Genomic DNA, 18,199 nt, shown 5'->3' on the forward strand with positions numbered 1-18,199 from the left:
TCAGCAGCTATGCTCTGGTGGGTGGCTGTCCCCCCACCCCTTGCTGACACAAAACGTTAACTCTTCAGCCTGTGTGCCAGACCATAGACGTAATTGAGGTGGATAGTTGTTAAAAGTCATCTACATTACGCTTGTGATTGCTTAAATTCAGTACGATGACATGTGAGGTGAAGTGATATAGGTAAATATTTAAACTAATGAAGTGCATAGAGGCACTTGACCTGTGTGGAAGACTTTCGTCTTATTATGAGCCATTGTTGAGATATAGAGCACATCTGTGAAAACAACTAATATGCTCAACCCTGTATGAAACATCTAAAAGTACATGATGGAGAAGCTGAGTTGAATATGAAAGTGTAAGACTTTGCCGCTGTGGGCAGAGCAACTACTGTGTGATGTTGCGTTGCAGTTTTTTTTTTTCTTCTGAGCTGATGAGCAGGCTACACATTATCAGATCGAGAGCTGTCTGAGAACTACTCTAAGAGAGGGAAACAGCGCTATGATAACTGTGATAACTGGAGTGTGCAACGTTTCCATGAGCAGTTTTCCTGCATCTTGACTTGTGTGTAGAGTGTTCATAACATCAGCATCATGTTTTTGATTATTTGTTTGTTGGGTTGAAAAATAGTTAAATAAACTGGTGATCATATTTACGGATCACCATGGCACATATCATCAGCCATGTGATTTATTTTTGCAGATGACAAAGTGAGTGTGAATGTGTCTGACATCACAGTGTTTTTGTGCACTGTGCAAGAGTAATTGCCTTTGATTGTGAGTGACAGCGGTGATTTTGCAGGTCACCAGCTATTGTAAATAAAAAAAAAAAAAAAAAAGAGTGAATAAGAGGGAGAATTTATATTGTAGAAAAAAATAATCATAGGAAAAAGGTTTTGTGTTGATCAACCAAAAAAAAACAACTATAATTTCATTTTCTGCTTTTAAGAAAGGACTGTTCACAAAAACACAGAGCGAGAGAGAGAGAGAGATATGTGTTGATTAAGCAGTGATGATAATAATGAAATGTCTTAGTTGTCACTTTCAGGTGAAAAGCAGACCTGAATCAATTTTCCACATGCAGCGGTCGGAAGAAAGTTATAGTTTAACATCATTGGAAACATGCAGGCCAAGTTTCTGGCTGACTTATTTACAGTGCCATGTGTTTCTCAACCTCACAAGCGAGCTCACTCCTCCCTGAAGATAAGGAATGCAGCTCCATGATAAAGAGACAGCAGCAAGTCCTGAGCACAAAAAGTCCCAGCAAAGCAGCAGCAATGTGGATAAACAGCAGCAGAAGAAAGCAAACCCATCTTCCTGTCTGATTGGATGAATTCCACGGAGGGGCGAGCAAGATGGCGGTGGCAGCATGTTGAAATGCTCAAAAAGGACTGAGTGACTCGGGCAAGCCACATGCAGCTAGCATGCTGGCTAGCGACATGAAAGAAATGGACCCTTCATGATGCGTTCAACGTGCCAGCGCTGTGGTGGGAAAGGCTCCATCATAAACACGCCCTGCGCCCTGCGCCGAGGTTCAGGCCAAGAAGAAGAAGACGATGACTTCCAAGCCCAAGAAGGTCAGCCTCAGCGTGGGCGAGCTGATTGTGAAAGCCGTGGCCGCTTCCAAGGAGCGCAACGGCCTGTCCGTGGCCGCCCTCAAGAAGGCTCTGGCTGCCGGAGGCTACGATGTGGACAAGAACAAGGCCCGTGTCAAGACCGCCATCAAGAGTCTGGTGGCGAAGGGCACTCTGGTGCAGACCAAGGGCACCAGGGCCTCCGGATCCTTCAAGATGAACAGGGTTACTGAGACCAAAGCTAAGACGCCCGCCGCGGCCAAAGCCAAGAAACCGGCAGCAGCTGCTAAGAAGTCGCCCAGGAAGGCAGCAGCAGCAGCACTTCAGCCACTAGCACGAAGTCAACCGCATCAGAGGACAATAGTGAGAGTGGCTGTGACTTCACTGTGCATGTGAAGAAAACGTTTGAGGAGAACTGAACAGTTGGAGTTTGACATTTGCCACCTGTGGAGTAAAATGGCAAGAAGAGACAGTGGGACACAGGACAAAGCTGAAGGAGAACTGCCGGCTGTTGGACTGTTGAAGTGGGAGAGGACAACAGAGTGAGAAGACTAGGTGAGAACACATAGGAATTATTTAATGTGGGAAATCAAAATTTGGGTTAGCAAACCTGGGGAAAAGAAAACTGACTGCTTAAGTTGGAAAATTGAGACGGAGTCTGAAACATTGCGAAAATAGAAACATATACAAAATCACACACACACAAGCAGAACATGCATTAACCCTACTAACAATTCCAAACACAAAATGACTCATGAAGACTCATAGCACATTAGTTAAGAAATGATTAAATAATAGCAGAGAAGTGTGTAGGAAAGGCAGCTTTAAGAACATGCTCTGCTGGAGATGCAGCTCCACAGACATGCATTAGACCTGCCTAATAACACAAACACATGTAATGAAAATTAGCTTGTTATCTTTCATCAGTGTTACAATAGTGTCAATTTAGCAGACACTTGTTATCAAATGCTGAATTTATCCTAAAGAAAAAAAATTGACTCTCCAAGTTGCAGGACAACAATTTAACTTTTGTGAGAAAAAAGATCCTGGTTTGACCAACCAGTGATCAGACAATAAATTTAGTTGTTAAAATGGTAAATTGGGAGAAGCTTCCTGCTTGATTGAGGCAGCACATGTAATTTACTGTATGAGGGAAATTGTCTTTTGTGATACTATTTTGAACATGCTTTTCTGTCGTCCTGTCAACTTGGTGGGTTAATAGCTGATATGCAAATTAGTTGATTGGTTTTAGATTAATGAAAGGTGACTGAATTCTAGTATGAGTGAATGAGATGTGTTGGAGTTGTTGTGTGTTGAGTAGAGACTCTAAAACACTGAGTTTCCTGCTTTGATGTGCGAGTGAATCCTGTATTTAGATACACAACTCTGAATACGTCAGAACAGACTGTTTTGTGAAGTGCATGACAGCATGTCACATGTTTTATGATGAAGGGAAAAGGAAAATTGAATAAAATAGATCTGTGGCCTAAATGAGTGAAGAGCACAGACCTGGTAATTAAACTCATAGCTAATAAGACATTAGGATTATGTTGTGTGTTGTGCAGCTGATGGTTGATTTGGAGTGAATCTAGCTGATGATTTTTCTTTTGTTGTGAAGTTGAGCCTGCCGATTAGTATGATGGTATGATAAACCATGCTAATGGTATGATTTACCCTCCTGAGATGAGGAGCTTGTGTCATGACTTAACAAGGCCTTTTTATTTTGATACTTTCACAGTGCACTGAAAGTTTTGTTTGATAATCTCTGTTCTTTAAGCAGATCTGCACGTCGGGAATTAAAAGCGCTACACGTCGTCGAGAAAATTGTGCCAAGTGAGTTCTCCACATTTAAATGGACTCTGGAGAAAGCCACTTATTTGGGACAATTATTAAATGACAGTCCCAGTCCAAAAGGATTCAGCGATGTAATCCAAACTAAAGTTCTTCTTTTTCTTTTTGAAATGACGTCATTTTGCTGAGAGTGGAAACTAAATGCGACGATAGGTTCCACTATCAGCAAAGAAAGATAGAATGAATGCATGAATGAGTGAGTGAAAGGAAAACAAACTGACTGACTGGTAAAAGCTGACAAAAGCTGACAAGACTTTACTGATGTAACACGACTGTGTGAAGTTGACCCCCGCCTGGCAGGGGTGCAGATGAGTCTGTGTGTGCTTCCCTTTACAGGAGCAGAAAGATGACAGCAACACTCGAGGTTGCATGATGATTTAACATTTTAAATGCCATTTTCTGTGTCTGTGAATTTACTATGTGTGCGTCATTCACTAGCTTGTGTGCTCACAGAGATATCTGTGACAAAGTATGCATACGCCTGCGCAAGCGCTAACATTTGCATTTTCGTTTTTACAGCATTACGGTTCTTCATGTGTTTGATCATGTGATTTATAGGAATACTGGCTAATGTTTCTCTACTACGAGATTTCTGGGTTTATGTGTGAAGAAAACTGTAGTTACAGGCATATGTTGATGGAGAAATTAATATAGTTTGAGACATACTGTGATGAGACCAGTGTTACTGTTTCCACAGCGAGTGTTAACTTAATGGTGTTTTATGGCACCTCTAGAATCCGTTGACCTGTGTCTGACCTCCGTCTGACCACAGTCAATGTGTATTGCTAATGTTTGTTTCTTTGAGAATGCTGTAGTAGATTCAGCTGAAGCGGACAAGTGACATGGGTAAAACAAATAAGAGATTACGGTATTTATGGAATAGTTTATTATGGGCTCATTTGCTGGCCACTTTTGAACCCATAATAATAATATATGAGTGGAGTGACTTTGCTTAAGAGAAGTCACTGATTACATTAATGTTAACAGAGTACATGGGATAATCCATGTCTGAGGTGAATTAGGGTAATAGTTGTAGTTACTGATTTGAGAAAACCTGCACATGACACTTGTCTTGCTGATGTTGAATGCTTATTACTCTTATGATACAATTGTTTACAGGTATGAAGTTTGATTTCACTTCCAGATTTTGCTTTCCAGGCCGTGATGGTGTGTATGCAGGCTCCTGGGAGAGCCAGGTGTTAAGCAAACTTAATATGCAACACACGCTAACATCTTTTATTGCAGGGTTACGGAGCTACTCCAGAGGAGATGCCCTGATGTTGCCTGGGACATGATCTAGCTAATCTTTTTCTTTAAGACAGGGATCCAGGTTTGGTGAGTTGACGCATGGGAATGTCCATGCGTCAAGAGGTGGAGTGCAAGGATTAACATTAAACAATGTTTACTATTATTGTTGCAGTGATTTGTGTGATTGGCCGTTTTATTTACAAATATTAAACCTATGCAAGTGGTGCATCCATGTTCAGATGAGGCTTTGATGGCCTATAAGTGAAGTTCACTGAACTAAAGAATGTGGTTTGATGATTGTTGACATGCTCTCCAAATAGAAGTTTTTCTTCTTAGCAAGGAAATACAGGTGCAGCAGTAATCTCCTGAGAAATCTTCAGAGGCCCAGTGAGAAGCGTGAACCATTCCAGGCATAGCCGACAGCCAGGCAGTGGTTGAGGTCAAAGGTCAAGCTGGTTGGGGCCCATCATGAGATCAGACCTTGGAGCCACAGCAAGGACCATGAAACTGCCTGCAAAATAGAGGAGAGGATCGTCCACAAGATGGGAGCTGAGGCCAGGAGAGAGGCTTCAGGAGGATCAGAGATCATCTTCAGCACAGCAGACATCACACAGAGAGCTGTGCTACTGAGCTTCCAGGAGATTTTAAATAAAATGAAAGATTCAATATTGACGCTGAGGAAGACAACTAAGGTGTACGACGTGCTCTGCCTTAAACCTTCAGCAGCGTTGGAACATGAAAACTCGTGGGATGAGGGGAGCGTGCCAAGCTCCATCGACAGCGCAGAAGGAGTTCGGGGATGACATCATGATTCTATGAAAGCACAGGAACCAGAAGCTATGGTGGTGATGACAGCAGTTTCCTATGAACATCACCTAATGCTGTGCCACTATACTGTGCATACGATGACACTCTGAAGGCTGCTGGGATCATAACAGCAGTAAGACAACTGAACCCTGCACCCTTTCCACAGAGGTGTTTCTCTGCAGAGCGTGGACAATTAAGGAGTCATAAATATCCCCCTCACAAGACGAAGGTCTGAAGTCAGGTGATGGGGGCTGGTAAGAGGCCATAAAACTAGAGTGCTGAGAGGTCTGCAGCTTGGAAATAGCTGAGACCCATGTTGACGAACAACAAAACCAACTGGTATGTTTGAATGTTTATTCTACATACATTTGGACTTTGGTCCTATGGACAGTGATGGAAACAACTGGAAGAGACATTCATGACGCCCTGCAGAGCTTAAACCACTCTGCAGAGAGACATGTGATGTGCACACCCGGAGGAAGCACCACCAAGCTGAGATGTTTTTGAAAATGTTACTTTTTTAGTTTCACTATTAAATTAACAATTTCTTTGGTTGCTCGTAAGATGTAGTTTGCCATGAGATGAGCTCAATGAATGGGGTAACTGCTAATACATTTATTAAACTGTGTACCTTTTCAGTAATTTAGGGTGATTTGACATATGCTGAGTATAAAAAGGTTTGCATTGAAACTGTCAGACATGAGGTATTCATACCTGGGAACTTTTTAAGCATAAAGGTCAAAAAGGGGGGAAATGTTAGATTTGTATTGTTGATTGTCATTTATGCTTAGAAATATTTACTTATATATGCTTAGAGTTTTGTAATTAGTTGTAGATTGGTAGAGGTTTTGATCCTTGATAGTCTGCAAACTTTGTGTGTATTAGACAGCACTTTGGGAGCATGAGAGGTCATACCGTGTCTTATTGTTTTATGGTAGGATTAACGTAGCTACGTCTGTTCTAGTCTAAGTGCTCTTTGTTTAGATGAACTGCAGGACTTCCTCACCGTGTTATCTAGGGTGAGGGGGAGGCTACCCTCTTCCTGACCAAGGATGTTTAACCCTTTGATCAGCAACACACACACACACACACACACACACACACACACACACACACACACACACACACACACACACACACACACACACACACAGGCAAGGTACTCTTTGTTTGTATGTAGACGTCGTATGTTAATGAACCTATGCATATTCATGTAACCTCAATAAAAGGGCAGTGTTACAGGAGGACGGACGAGACCAACTGGAGTCAAGCGGTTGTCCGGTTCTCTCCCGTGCACGAGTAACATGAAGAACTTTGCCTATTTGTGTCTTGCTTAGCAGTGTAATTATATTGTCTTAACGTTCCAGCGAATAGGTTTATGCTACAAACCTAACAGCGTGTGTGAGAGCGTTTCAGTAGTGTGTGTGAGAGCGTTTCAGTAGTGTGTGTGAGAGCGTTTCAGTAATAATGTCCCTTACGGCACCTCATACGATATGGCAGCCTCGCTTCTGTCAGTCTGCCCCAGGGCAGCTGTGGCTACAACTGTAGCTTGCCTCCACCAGTGAGTGAATGAATAGTGGAATTGTAAAGCGCTTTGAGGATCTCGAAAAGCGTTATATAAATGCAATCCATTATTATTATTATTATTATTACCTGCACTTCCGTTCTGGTGTTGTGGCAAAAACAAAATGAAGAAACAAACATCAACAAAACACTGCTCCACTTTAACCTCTTACTTTGGCAGAAATCATCTCTCATTATCCTATAATATAGGCTGCTGCATAATAAACAAAGATTTTTGGAGGCTAATAGTAACGTGAAATAATAACTCCTCCGAAATGCATTAAAACAAAAGAGGCCTCTTTGAAAATGTAAGGAGCAGAAAGTACAAATATTTGTTTAAAAATGTATGGAGTAAGAGTAAAAAGTAGTGAGAAAAAAAACTACTCAAGTAAGATACAGATGTCTTTAAATTCTGCTAAGTGTGAAGAAATCGACCCAACACACACAATCTTTGCGTGCTCAGTGTGGCTTTTATTCAATACTCAGCAGCTGATACTGTTGTTTTCGGTACTCAGACGCAGGAAACAGGCACACCTTAGCTGCTGCAACCAATCCGCTCCTCCGGCTCCACCGTTACTAAATACACAGAAGGGGAAGAAAGATCACACACCCCGGCCACATTAAGTAAGTTACTTTAAGTAAGTACAGTAACAAAATATTTGCATTTCGTCACTTCCCACCTCTGCACTTAAGAGAATCAAGTACAGAGCAGGCTCTTCTGTGTTTTCATGGCAGCATGGAAAACACTTATACTTACTCCAAGCACTGCTGCGAGTTTGGCCGTCAGTGTCAGTTTTCGGATTCACCTGCTGAGCTGCTGGTGGACATCCACCCGGACCCAAGCCTGGCCCTCAACTTCAGCCAGAAGAGCCACCGGGACCTGGCCACGCAGACAGGTGTGGAGATGTCAGAGCACGAGGTGAGCCTCACTCCCAAGAGATCATGGGATAATTATCAACTAAATTATCAAAATCAAATAATAAAATAATTATTACAGAAAACGTTAAAAACAAAATTGTATGAATCTGAAGGGTCTTGATGCATGCAGACTTATGTCAGTCTGAAATTACCTGCCACTTAAGTAACTTATTACTTAAACTTCATTCCAAAAAGTTTGAATAGAGATACAAGACTAGAATATGTGACCGTGATCTGCCAGAACTTCCCAGTCCCAGTCTCTTATGTGGGCCCTTGGGAAAATTAATTGCCTGCCACATCATAGACTGTGAGCCTGAGGAGCCATGCTGATGGTTTTCTCTCATTTTTTACTGCAGCGTTTCTTTGTAGTTTGTAGAAATGGAGATGTTTTATTTTTCTGAAGACATCTCAGGCTATTGATGAGTTTTAGAAATTATTTATGAGTCGTGGACACTGTCAGATCAGCTGCCTTTACACAGAGAAATGTGAATACTCTAGAGTTATGGGCAGGGATAGCTCAGTAGGTACAGTGGTGGCCCTATGATTGGAAGGTTGGGGGTTCAAATCCACTGAACGGCTCCCCCGAGGTACCCCTGAGCAAGGTGCTGTCTCTACGCACTGCTCTTTGGGTGCCCAGTGGCTTCCCACTCCTTCTCTGAGTGAATGGGTTAAATGCAGAGAGGGATTTTCCCTCGGGGATCAATACAGTATTTATTATTATTATCTTATTAGTATTGGGCTAGGATAAATCAAGCTAGAAGCAGTCCATGAACTAAAATGAGTGTGACGCTCCTGCAGTAACTGATCACCTACACACAGCTTGAACTGGATTGCCAAAAGGGTTGAAATTACATACATAGTAAAGACACTGGTTCTTATATACAGAACATGCCTCATTCACCCATTCATAAAAGCAACTTTTCTGTGTTTTTTATCACACTCTGATGAATGCATCAGAAAGCAATTCAGGGTTCAGTATCTTGCCCAAGGGATGCAGCCAAGGACTGAACCACCAACCTTCTGATTAGTGACCTGCTCTACCTCCTGATTAACAGTGCACTGTGTGAATTGCCTGTCTGTGTGAATCTCAGGTGCTACTTGTTGTTTTCAGGTGAACACAAAACTTCATGAGACAAGAAGCTGTGGAGTAAACCAAGTGGAGGGGGGGTGGCCCAAGGACATCGACCCTGCTGAGAAGAAACAAACAAGCCTTTTCAGGAATAAGGTGGAAAAGGACGAGAGCTACATCAACAGTGTTCTGCAGCTGTGCAGAGTAAGATCCAAATGAATCCACAGCAGTCCACCTAGTCTTACTATGATGCATGCTGTCTGGTTGGAGTTTTGGGTTGATGCATGTTGGCGGGATGGTTGCTGGCTTTATGGATGGTTGGGTTAATGCAGGTGTTGTTGGTTGGATTGATATTGAATGGATACATGTTGTTTATGGATGTTGTGTAGCCCAGGGTTACAAACAGATAAAAGTAGAAACCTTTTGTTAAAATTATTACACAAGTTGTTAATACATTTAAGTTAAAACATTCAAAGCTAAAAGAGCAACACTGGTTACACTGGTGAGGCTGCTTGGCTCTACACTTGCTGTAGCTGTGCCTCTGATGTAAGAGGAACATTGTTGCTGTTGAAGCAGAGAAGCAGGTGAAAGCGTAACGTGTCTTTTGTTAGCTAGTAGATCTGGAGACCTGAAGCTCTTTCCTTATAAATACACAGTGTTTGCACTAACAGTTGCAGCTGCTTAAATGTTAAAGCTGTTCACTTGGTAAACAAATGTCAAAGATTACAGTTCTATGTGATTAGCTAACTGGTGCTGTCTAAACTCACACTCCTTTGTGTTGGTGTTTTGGTTTGGAAGTTGAGTTGTTGTTGTGAGTTGAAAGAAAATGAACATGCATGCCTATTTGCACTGAGTTGTTTTAAAGTAGTGTTTTTGTTTACCACTGGTGTTATTAATTGGTATAATGAATAGAATATAGCGAGTTTGCTGCCTTAAAGGAGCAGTATGGATTAGATCTATGAAACTAATTAATTTAGTTTCACAATTGGTAAGGACCATATTACTATGTAACATAAAAAAATGAATTTGATAGTTGTACAACACATTAGAAAAAAGAACTTGCATTTAAAATTTTCCGTTAGTCCTTAGTTCCTTAAGCAGCAATTTATGGATAATTGGTAGCATGCGTGTGAAGTAATCAAGTGGTGTTGTTATAGCAATGTGGCCAAATATCGCATCAATCACAGCAATCACATCAATCTGTTCCCAAAGTCAAGGTGTGTGTCACGCAGGAGCTAACCGCAGCCTTAGGCTGTATATTTTGCCCCTTTGTTAAATTTCCAGTGGTCTTTGGCCAGTGTTATACTAAGTTTGAGGCTCGCTTGCTGATGGTAGTGGACCCACTCCGCTATTCCTGCTGGGAGCGCCTCTACAAATTGCTGCAGTACAAGGAGGTTTAGCAGTGGAGCTTCTTCCTTGTTGGCCCAGGCTGCATCTCTGGCTACTGCATTGTGCATTAGCATATGCAAAGGGCCTGTCCCCTGGCTCCATCCGTCCTCCTCAGAAACGGCGGTAGTGGCCCTCTGATGCCCTCTACCCAGTCGGTGTAGAATTACCTGGCAGACATTGTAAAAACAGCCCCTTGCTGATGCTGAAGGTTGAATGGCACTATTTGGGCCTCCCCCAACAGAAAAAGCAAGAACTGCGACTGTTCTCGCTCCCATCGGCTGCTCATGGTGCATGGCAGTCCGCAGCTCTCTCCTCCAGGCCCCAGCGTTCCAACTGAAGTAGGGGAGGCATGATTGAACAATGGCTGCCAGCCATGCTGAACCCACAGCACCACCCCTGGATGTTGCCTTGCATGGAGGGAGAATAAATAACAGACTGTGACACTTGCACTTCGATTAGTTGATTAGTAGCAGGTAGGGTTGCCAACTCCCTGAAAAATAAATAAAGGACACCTCGTGGCCAGGGCCGGGCAACCCAGTTCACCCTTCACAGTGTGGTGAATTTTGTAGCTCTTTTTTTTTGTGTGTGAAATTATTTTTTTAACCATTTGACTTGAATTTGATTTAAGCAGATGCATATTCTTTGTGATATGACCATATGGGAAACAAATGATCATTTAGCCATTTATTTTTAGCTCAAAATGACAACATTAACACATAAAACAGGTCTCTTTCTTAAACAGAAGCCTGTCATGCTTAACTTTTGAGAATATAAGTAAATCTTTCTTTAAAAGAACTCTGTCCTGCTTAACTTAAAATTATATAAATTAATAGAAAACAATAGAATGAAAAATATTCATGTAACATGTAACAGCATTTAGTACAATTGGCTTCAGTAGAGGCATTATTTCAGCTTTTGCTCCCGTTTGTTCCCATGATTACGCATCTTAACTCATCATCATTATTAATCTATGTATTACTTTTATGTATTAGTGATCTATTTGTTGTAATCATCTATCCTTGCAGTTGTTTATTACACAAAATAAGTTATATTATCACACTTCTGGCCACATAGCGCTGATATTCACTGCACATGCCCATATTAACCTTAACCAGAGGGTTTAAAAAAACAAACCAGTGTTTACATACCATATCTGCTTCTGCCGTGGCCTGGTGGACAAAAAATTGGTTAAGGGTTCCCCGAGCTTTCACGCCCCTCATGTTCTTCATGTGCCCACCACTAGAAGCATGCCTATGGAAAAAGTGCTCCGGCACACAGTGCAGTGCGCTTTATAGGTGTTATCGTGCATTTTCCCAGCCCAGTGTTTTCTTTTTCCCATTCCTCCCTATACTTTTGCAGCCTTTTTTTCTTTCTCTGGGCGAACAAACATTGCTGCTCTAATGCTGGGCTTACACTGTACGATTTTTGGCCCATTTTGAGACGATTTATGAGTCGTGCGACCGTTTTGGTGATCGGCCCGATTTTGGCCTTCATCGTGCGTCGTGTAGTATACGTGGGGTAACGAGAAGTGATTAACACGTCACGACCAGCTCCCGATCATCAATCGCTCGTGAGCCGCTCACACTGCTCACGCGCAAACAGGTTAACGTCGGTGAAAAAGATGGAGCAGCACGGCTGTGCGGCGTGTGATCTGGACACAAGCGATGGAGGCACAACTTGTAGAACTTTGGAAAGCTCATCCGAGCCTTTTCGATGTGGCCTCACAAAATTTTCACGACCACAACAACCATGAAAATAGGTGGATTTACATTGCTGCTTAATCACAGCTGCCTGATCAATGTTTTTCATTAGCAATTTAGCAAAGTTGATGGTGGTGGTGTGCGTGTCTGTGTGAGTGAAAGACAGAGGGAGCGACAGATTTTCTGTTATAACCTTCATTTTATGGAGGCACAGTGTGAGCACTCAGGTCGCATCAGAGCATCGGGCGGTATAGTGTGAGACCTGCATCGTGACCTACCAACTTCTAACCCCTGCGAGTCAATCGTGCAGTTTGAGCAGGAGCTGAATAACGTGACTGAAAAAATCGCACAGTGTCTGCCCAGCTTTAGGTGTACTGTCGTCCGAGACTTGCACCGCAGTGTCGGCGTTTGTTTCCCTGTTGGCCATGCTTCTTGTTGTGGTCATCTGTTGTCTTCCGGTATTTTCTCCGTAAGCGACCTTTCCTTGACCAATGAGATGAGCGGTAATCTGAATTGTCATACTCGAATTGTCATAAGTGTGCTGTCAGCTCATTGGTCACAAAGCAGGAGAGGGGCTGGGAATTATGTTTTCAAACAAAGCGTTAATTCCATTAACATTTATAGACTACTTTTGATTCTCACTGTATTACGGGACAAAGTGCGTCCCTTATTAGCTCAATACCGGACGTGTACTTTTGTTTCTAAATACAGGACGATTCCGTTTTTTAAGGGACGGTTGGCAACCCTAGTAGCAGGGCTCTAGAGTGCGACCAATTTGGTCGCAAATGCGACCACATTTTTCAGTGGTGCGACTAAAAAAAAAATATTTGGTTGCACCTGTGCGACCAACTGTTCGGGTAGCAAAAAAAAAAAAAAAAAATCTGCAACATTGCCTGTGGTCAACAACAGACACACATTTTGCCCCTATCGTGGACTAAACCAATCAGAGATAGTCAGGGGCGGGACCTCTCTGATTGGCCGTGGTCCAGTTGAAAGTGCAGGTGGAAGTGGGAGGTGAGTAGCTTGAATAAAGCGATATCAATTCATTAAATCCTGAATCGACTTTTAAATATAACTGTGTTTTGCAAGAAACGCCAGATTCTCAGATTAAAGCTCACAAAACCATTTCAACAACAACCAAACAGCAGATGAGAGCAGGTACACGGATTCCACACAAAGACGTAAACACAGAACGGACCGACGCATCAGAATCAGCTTTGTCTTTCTTGGCTTTCTCACCCGACGGCCCGTAGACGGACACGCAGTCGGAGATTAGGGATTCTGATGCGTCCGGTCTGCGCTGTGTTTACGTCTTTTTGCGCTGATTCTGAGCTGCAGGTTTTGTCTCTCTCCAACCAAAATCCACCGAGCCAGCAGCAAAAGAAGCAGCAAACTGCGCTTCACATTTGATCAATGTCGTCATGAATTTTGCTGTTTTGCTTCCACGACTATTAAAATCACACTTCATGCACAGCTAGCTCTCTCTCGATCTCTCTCTGTACTTCAAGAACAGTTTCCCGTCTCCAATCTCTGTTTTCTGTATTATTCATTCGCTTATTACCCACCAGTCTACCGTTGTTTACAGCGCTGTGGCTGCTGTCTTTTTCTTTTCTTTTTTTCACTTAAATGACCTCGGACAAGAAAGCCTATTTTTTCTGTTATTCAAAACTGAAGAAATTTAAACTTTATATGCAGAACATTGTAGAATATTTTTAAGGTTATCTGCTATAAAAAGCCAGACCAGAAAAATCTCCTTCATGTTTTTCTGTTTTATTCTCTGTTACTTTCACACAAAGGCATCTGCTGTGATGTTCACAATTCTGAAGAAGTCAGTACTGATAAATGATCAGAATTATAATATTTCTGACTGTCTGAGGCTAAGTTGAATCGAATCGGGACTTTGAAAACCGGAATCGAATGGATTATAGAAATCAGTGATGATACCCAGCCCTAGTGAGCAGCCTAGGCACGACAGAAGTGGATGTAGCTGTAATAGGAAAAGAACTATTGCTAACTTTTCTGTTAAGTTAAGGCCTGATCCTTCTGAAATTCATAGCCAGTGCTCTGACACGGTGTCATCAATCTTTGAATGCTGAAAAAGCACAGTGTATCCAGAAAAACACATTATATTATATAAATTATTATAAAATTTGTGTGCGCCTAACTTTTGTGCCGGTACGCCTAACTTTAAAAAGTTAGGCGTACCGGCACATGGCAAAAAGTTAGTCTAGAGCCCTGAGTAGTGTATGATGATAGCAATAAATCAACAAAAGGATCAATGAGTGCATTTCTGGCTCTGGTCACACCCCTCATTCTATGATGTCATTCTAATGGTATCATGTTGTCCAGGTCATGGAGGATGCCATCAGACTGAACAATGCTGTGGACATCCATCAGGAGTATTTCAAGGATGAGGAGGAAGTGAAGGAAATTCAGGAGTCACCATCAGAATATAGCGTCAGCCACCATCAATGTCTTCAGGTATGGCTGACATGAGGGGTGTTTAGCATCATAGTCATTAATGTAAAGCATTCTGTCCTCCTCGTTTATGACATGCGGATGATGGATAACCTGAAGCTTCTTGTTTTTTGCCCAGAAAATTATGTACATATTGAGTTAATAAGCATCACTGTACCATGTCAACCAATCAAACAATTATATGGAAACATGGCATTTGGTTGTTTAGGAAGAGGGGGAAGTTTTAGGAGTGAGAGAGCGAGTAAGTGAAAGAAGGAGAGAGCAAGTTTTGAGATGTGAGAGGTGTGTGACGTTTAGCGTGTTTGGAGTCTATAGGTAGTTTGATGTCTTGTGTAGTTAGTGTGTAGTGTAGCTGTTGTTTTGTTTTGTGTGTCAGTTATACTAGTGAATGTCACAGTTGTCGCAAAAGAGCCACCAACGGAGGATTGCAGTGTAAACGCTGTCTCCAGGTGAAAAACAGGAGGAGTGATACACCTCCTGTTGTCAGGTGTGCAGTGTTTAGGCCTGTGGTGTTCTCCTCTGTCTTATAGTGGACAGAAACAGTTTTTTGGAGTGGCACAAATAATGTGTGTACCTTCTTATTTGATGCAGAAGACCTGATTGTTCTGTAAATAGTTTTAAATGCTTATGTAAAAAGCCTTTGCTGCATTTTTAGGTAAAAGATTGCGTGTAACTTTGTTGTTTGAAAAACTTGTGGATACATTTTTAAATTAAAAATTTCTATTTGCATTTGAAGTTATGAAGATATTTTGTTAAAAATGTTTGTGGTGTTACAGTAAAAACGTAACTTTTTTCTACTGGTCTGACATTACCTCAAACTCTGACAGGCGATAACTTCCAGTTCAGGTTAGACCCAATCTCTCTGATTGGTCAAAGCAAGAGTCTGCCTATCTGAAATTGCTCTATTGATCACTGTTGTTTTTTTCAATGGTAAAGGGTAGGGCCACCTCTAGTTTAAATTGCTTTATCGCTGGAGGAGGAGCCACAGCTCAGGGTTTGCTTCGTGAGTCAACGAGATTGTCATTTTTACCTACACTGGCCGATGTGTGAAGACGCACCTGACTCTCTTGGGGATTCTCGCTCCAATACAATCACCTCACAATGTGTTGGAGCATGTGTAGACTGACTAATTCAGATTTTGTCATGGTCCGGGTGAGTTCTGGATTTTTCCAGCGTGCCGGTGGTCTCAAACATTCTGTGCCAGGATGTCGATTAACCCTCGTTAGTGAAGGCTTCACAGTCGTAGAACCTCGTCATAGTTAAACTCTGTTTTAATTCTGTTTTTCCCTCTGCTCTCAGCAGCCCGCTGGATGCCAGCTCTTCACCTCCATATTCCTGACCTCAGTCCGACGCCGGTCTGCTCGCAGCTTCTTTGTTCCACGCGCCTGCCTCTCTGCCACAGATACAAACATCCATTCCCACCCTCATGCTCTCATATGCACTCACTCCACACTCAACCAACGTGGAGACAGACATAAAGAGACGTTGTACACACGATCACACTCCCCAAGCGTACTCTACAAACCGGGTCTAGGTACCCTTGCCCCTGGAGGGGGGAACTGCACCCAGACCCAGGTGGTGTTTCCCTTTTCCCTGCGGTGGGGGGAGGCAGACCGCCCCGACTCCGCAGCAGCAGGAAGGCTCCACACTCCAGACCGCAGTCGGACGGCCAACTCCTCCTCCTAGTCCTAGCCCCCCTGCTCCAGCAGGTCGCAGAGAATGGGGGTGAGAGAAGACTCCAAACCTCCCTCCACCCGCTCATTGTAATGTTGATGCATGTGTGTTCTAAGGTGCATTTAAAACCCAGGAGGGCATGGAGCTACCTGCCAGAGAGCAGCAGGTAAGCGCATGGTCCCTCCTGCTAGCCCTCAATGTCTACGTGTATTTAAAATTGAGAGGTGGGCAACGATGCCAGGGGTGGGGTGTACACCCTGATGGTACTTTGGACTCCGTGTATCGTGCCCACCCCCAAAATCCTATATGTGTGTGTAATGAGAGTGTGAGTAATGTGAATGTCTAAGTTGTGGGATAAAATTGAGGCAGAGGCAGCCAGAAGGGGACAGAGGGGGGGGTAGCCTCCTCTGCACCCTGGTGACATACCCCTACTCCAAGGCCCTGCATGTGTGGGTGGTTGTGGTGGAGCGGGAAGAGGGAGGCAGCTGGAGATGGGGAGGGAAGGAAGGGAGGGGCAAGTGACCCCTCCCTGGGGCCAGCTCCCCCGCTGACCCCAGTAGGCACCCCCATACTCCGCGACCCGCCAGGGAAAGGGGGCCCAGGCCCATCCAGACCGGGCCCAGTGCAGCAGCGCCGCCCGGCCCCACAGAGCCCGGGACAGTCCACCCAACCCCACCACAGAGAAAACTGCACCCACCCCACCATCCACTCATCTTCCAGACTACATAAGACAATAAACACCCAGGCTGAGATCTTCCTCCACCTCTCCTGTATCTCCCCCTCCTGCAGAGGCAGCTCCTGAGGAGAGGAAAGCTCCTGCAAGATGTGACAATCTCCCCCACCAGTTGAAGAGCCCCCCAGGTGGCTCGACGCACCGGCGGCACCCTGCTCCAGGGCTGGGCCCCCATGCACCCACCCGCCCACAACCCCGGCAACACACCAACCAGGACCCAAGCCCCCGAGGCCCGGTCCGGGTCCCAGCCCAGAGACGGAGCGCCCCCAGAACCTCACGCCCATCCCGGACCCACCCAGGGGCAGCCAGGCTACCAGGTCAGTAACCCACGTCCGTCAGCACAGACCCTCCCCTAGCCCCGCTGCACGCAGCCGCGAGGAAACAGTCACCTGAGAGCCAACAGAGCCCCTAACCGGACATGACCGCTACCCCGGGTTGAGCCCCCCAAGGAAGATGCCTCCGGGGAACCCCCCGACGCCCTAAGCCTGTCCCTACCCCCACACCAATCACAACAGTGAAGGCGGGACCAAACTATGACCCCCCACCCCCACTAGGTGATGGAGCTGATCAAAGGAGCCCAGAGCAATTGATCTGATGTGGTGGCAGAGGCTGTATCAAGACTAATGTAATCTAATAGATAATTTCTATATTGGTTAGAATTAAGATTATTTTTATTTTTCCAGTTCATGAGGACTGTTTTCTTGGCTATGCATAGGGCAGTGAAAACCATATGGGCGATATTCTTTTCTGAAGTGACATTATCTAAGCTGCCCAACAAACACACTAAGGGGGAAGTTGGAATGTTACATTTCAGACACTTCGATAAGTCTTCACATATCTCGCGCCAAAACTTCTGAACTGGTGGACAGAACCAAAGAGCGTGGATATAATTGTCCGGTGAATTGGTTTGGCAGTGTGAGCAGTTGTTGGTAGACGTAAAGCCCATCTTGAACATCCGATGACCTGTATAGTGCACTCTATGTAATATTTTGTATTGAATTAATTGAAGACTGGGATTTCTAATTTGATGAAAGGTTTTTAAGCAAATCTGAGACCAGAAGTTTAGGTCTAAGTTAACTGATAAATCCGCTTCCCATTTTGCAATAGGAAGTGATATTGATTCATCTGTTTTAGAAAGCATTCTGTATATTTTGGATAGTAATTTGGGGGGTTTAAGAGTAAGAAATTGAACCACACT

At 43.7% G+C, this 18,199-nt stretch overlaps 1 protein-coding gene and 1 pseudogene across 2 annotated transcripts in view; both read left to right on the forward strand.

Moving 5' to 3' along the window:
* LOC146671078 (dynein axonemal intermediate chain 2-like) overlaps positions 1-17,997 on the forward strand; it is a 29,102-nt gene extending 11,105 nt beyond the window's left edge. The window contains exons 3-6 of one of the 2 annotated variants that reach the window (XM_085405116.1): positions 7,556-7,959; positions 9,070-9,231; positions 14,466-14,597; positions 15,894-17,997. In XM_085405116.1, coding sequence (XP_085261242.1) covers positions 7,777-7,959; positions 9,070-9,231; positions 14,466-14,597; positions 15,894-16,280 — 864 coding nt within the window. In that variant the 5' untranslated portion in view covers positions 7,556-7,776 and the 3' untranslated portion in view covers positions 16,281-17,997. The remainder of the gene's footprint in view (positions 1-7,555; positions 7,960-9,069; positions 9,232-14,465; positions 14,598-15,893) is intronic. The other variant, XM_085405117.1, reaches the window with a different exon arrangement.
* On the forward strand, positions 358-3,544 carry LOC146671080 (histone H1-like; annotated as a pseudogene).
* Positions 17,998-18,199: the final 202 nt, after the last annotated feature.

The sequence above is a fragment of the Rhamphochromis longiceps genome, linkage group LG4 (genome assembly GCF_057381845.1).
Source record: "Rhamphochromis longiceps isolate RC_006_pf linkage group LG4, R_longiceps_female_GT1.1, whole genome shotgun sequence".
NCBI lineage: Eukaryota > Metazoa > Chordata > Actinopteri > Cichliformes > Cichlidae > Rhamphochromis > Rhamphochromis longiceps.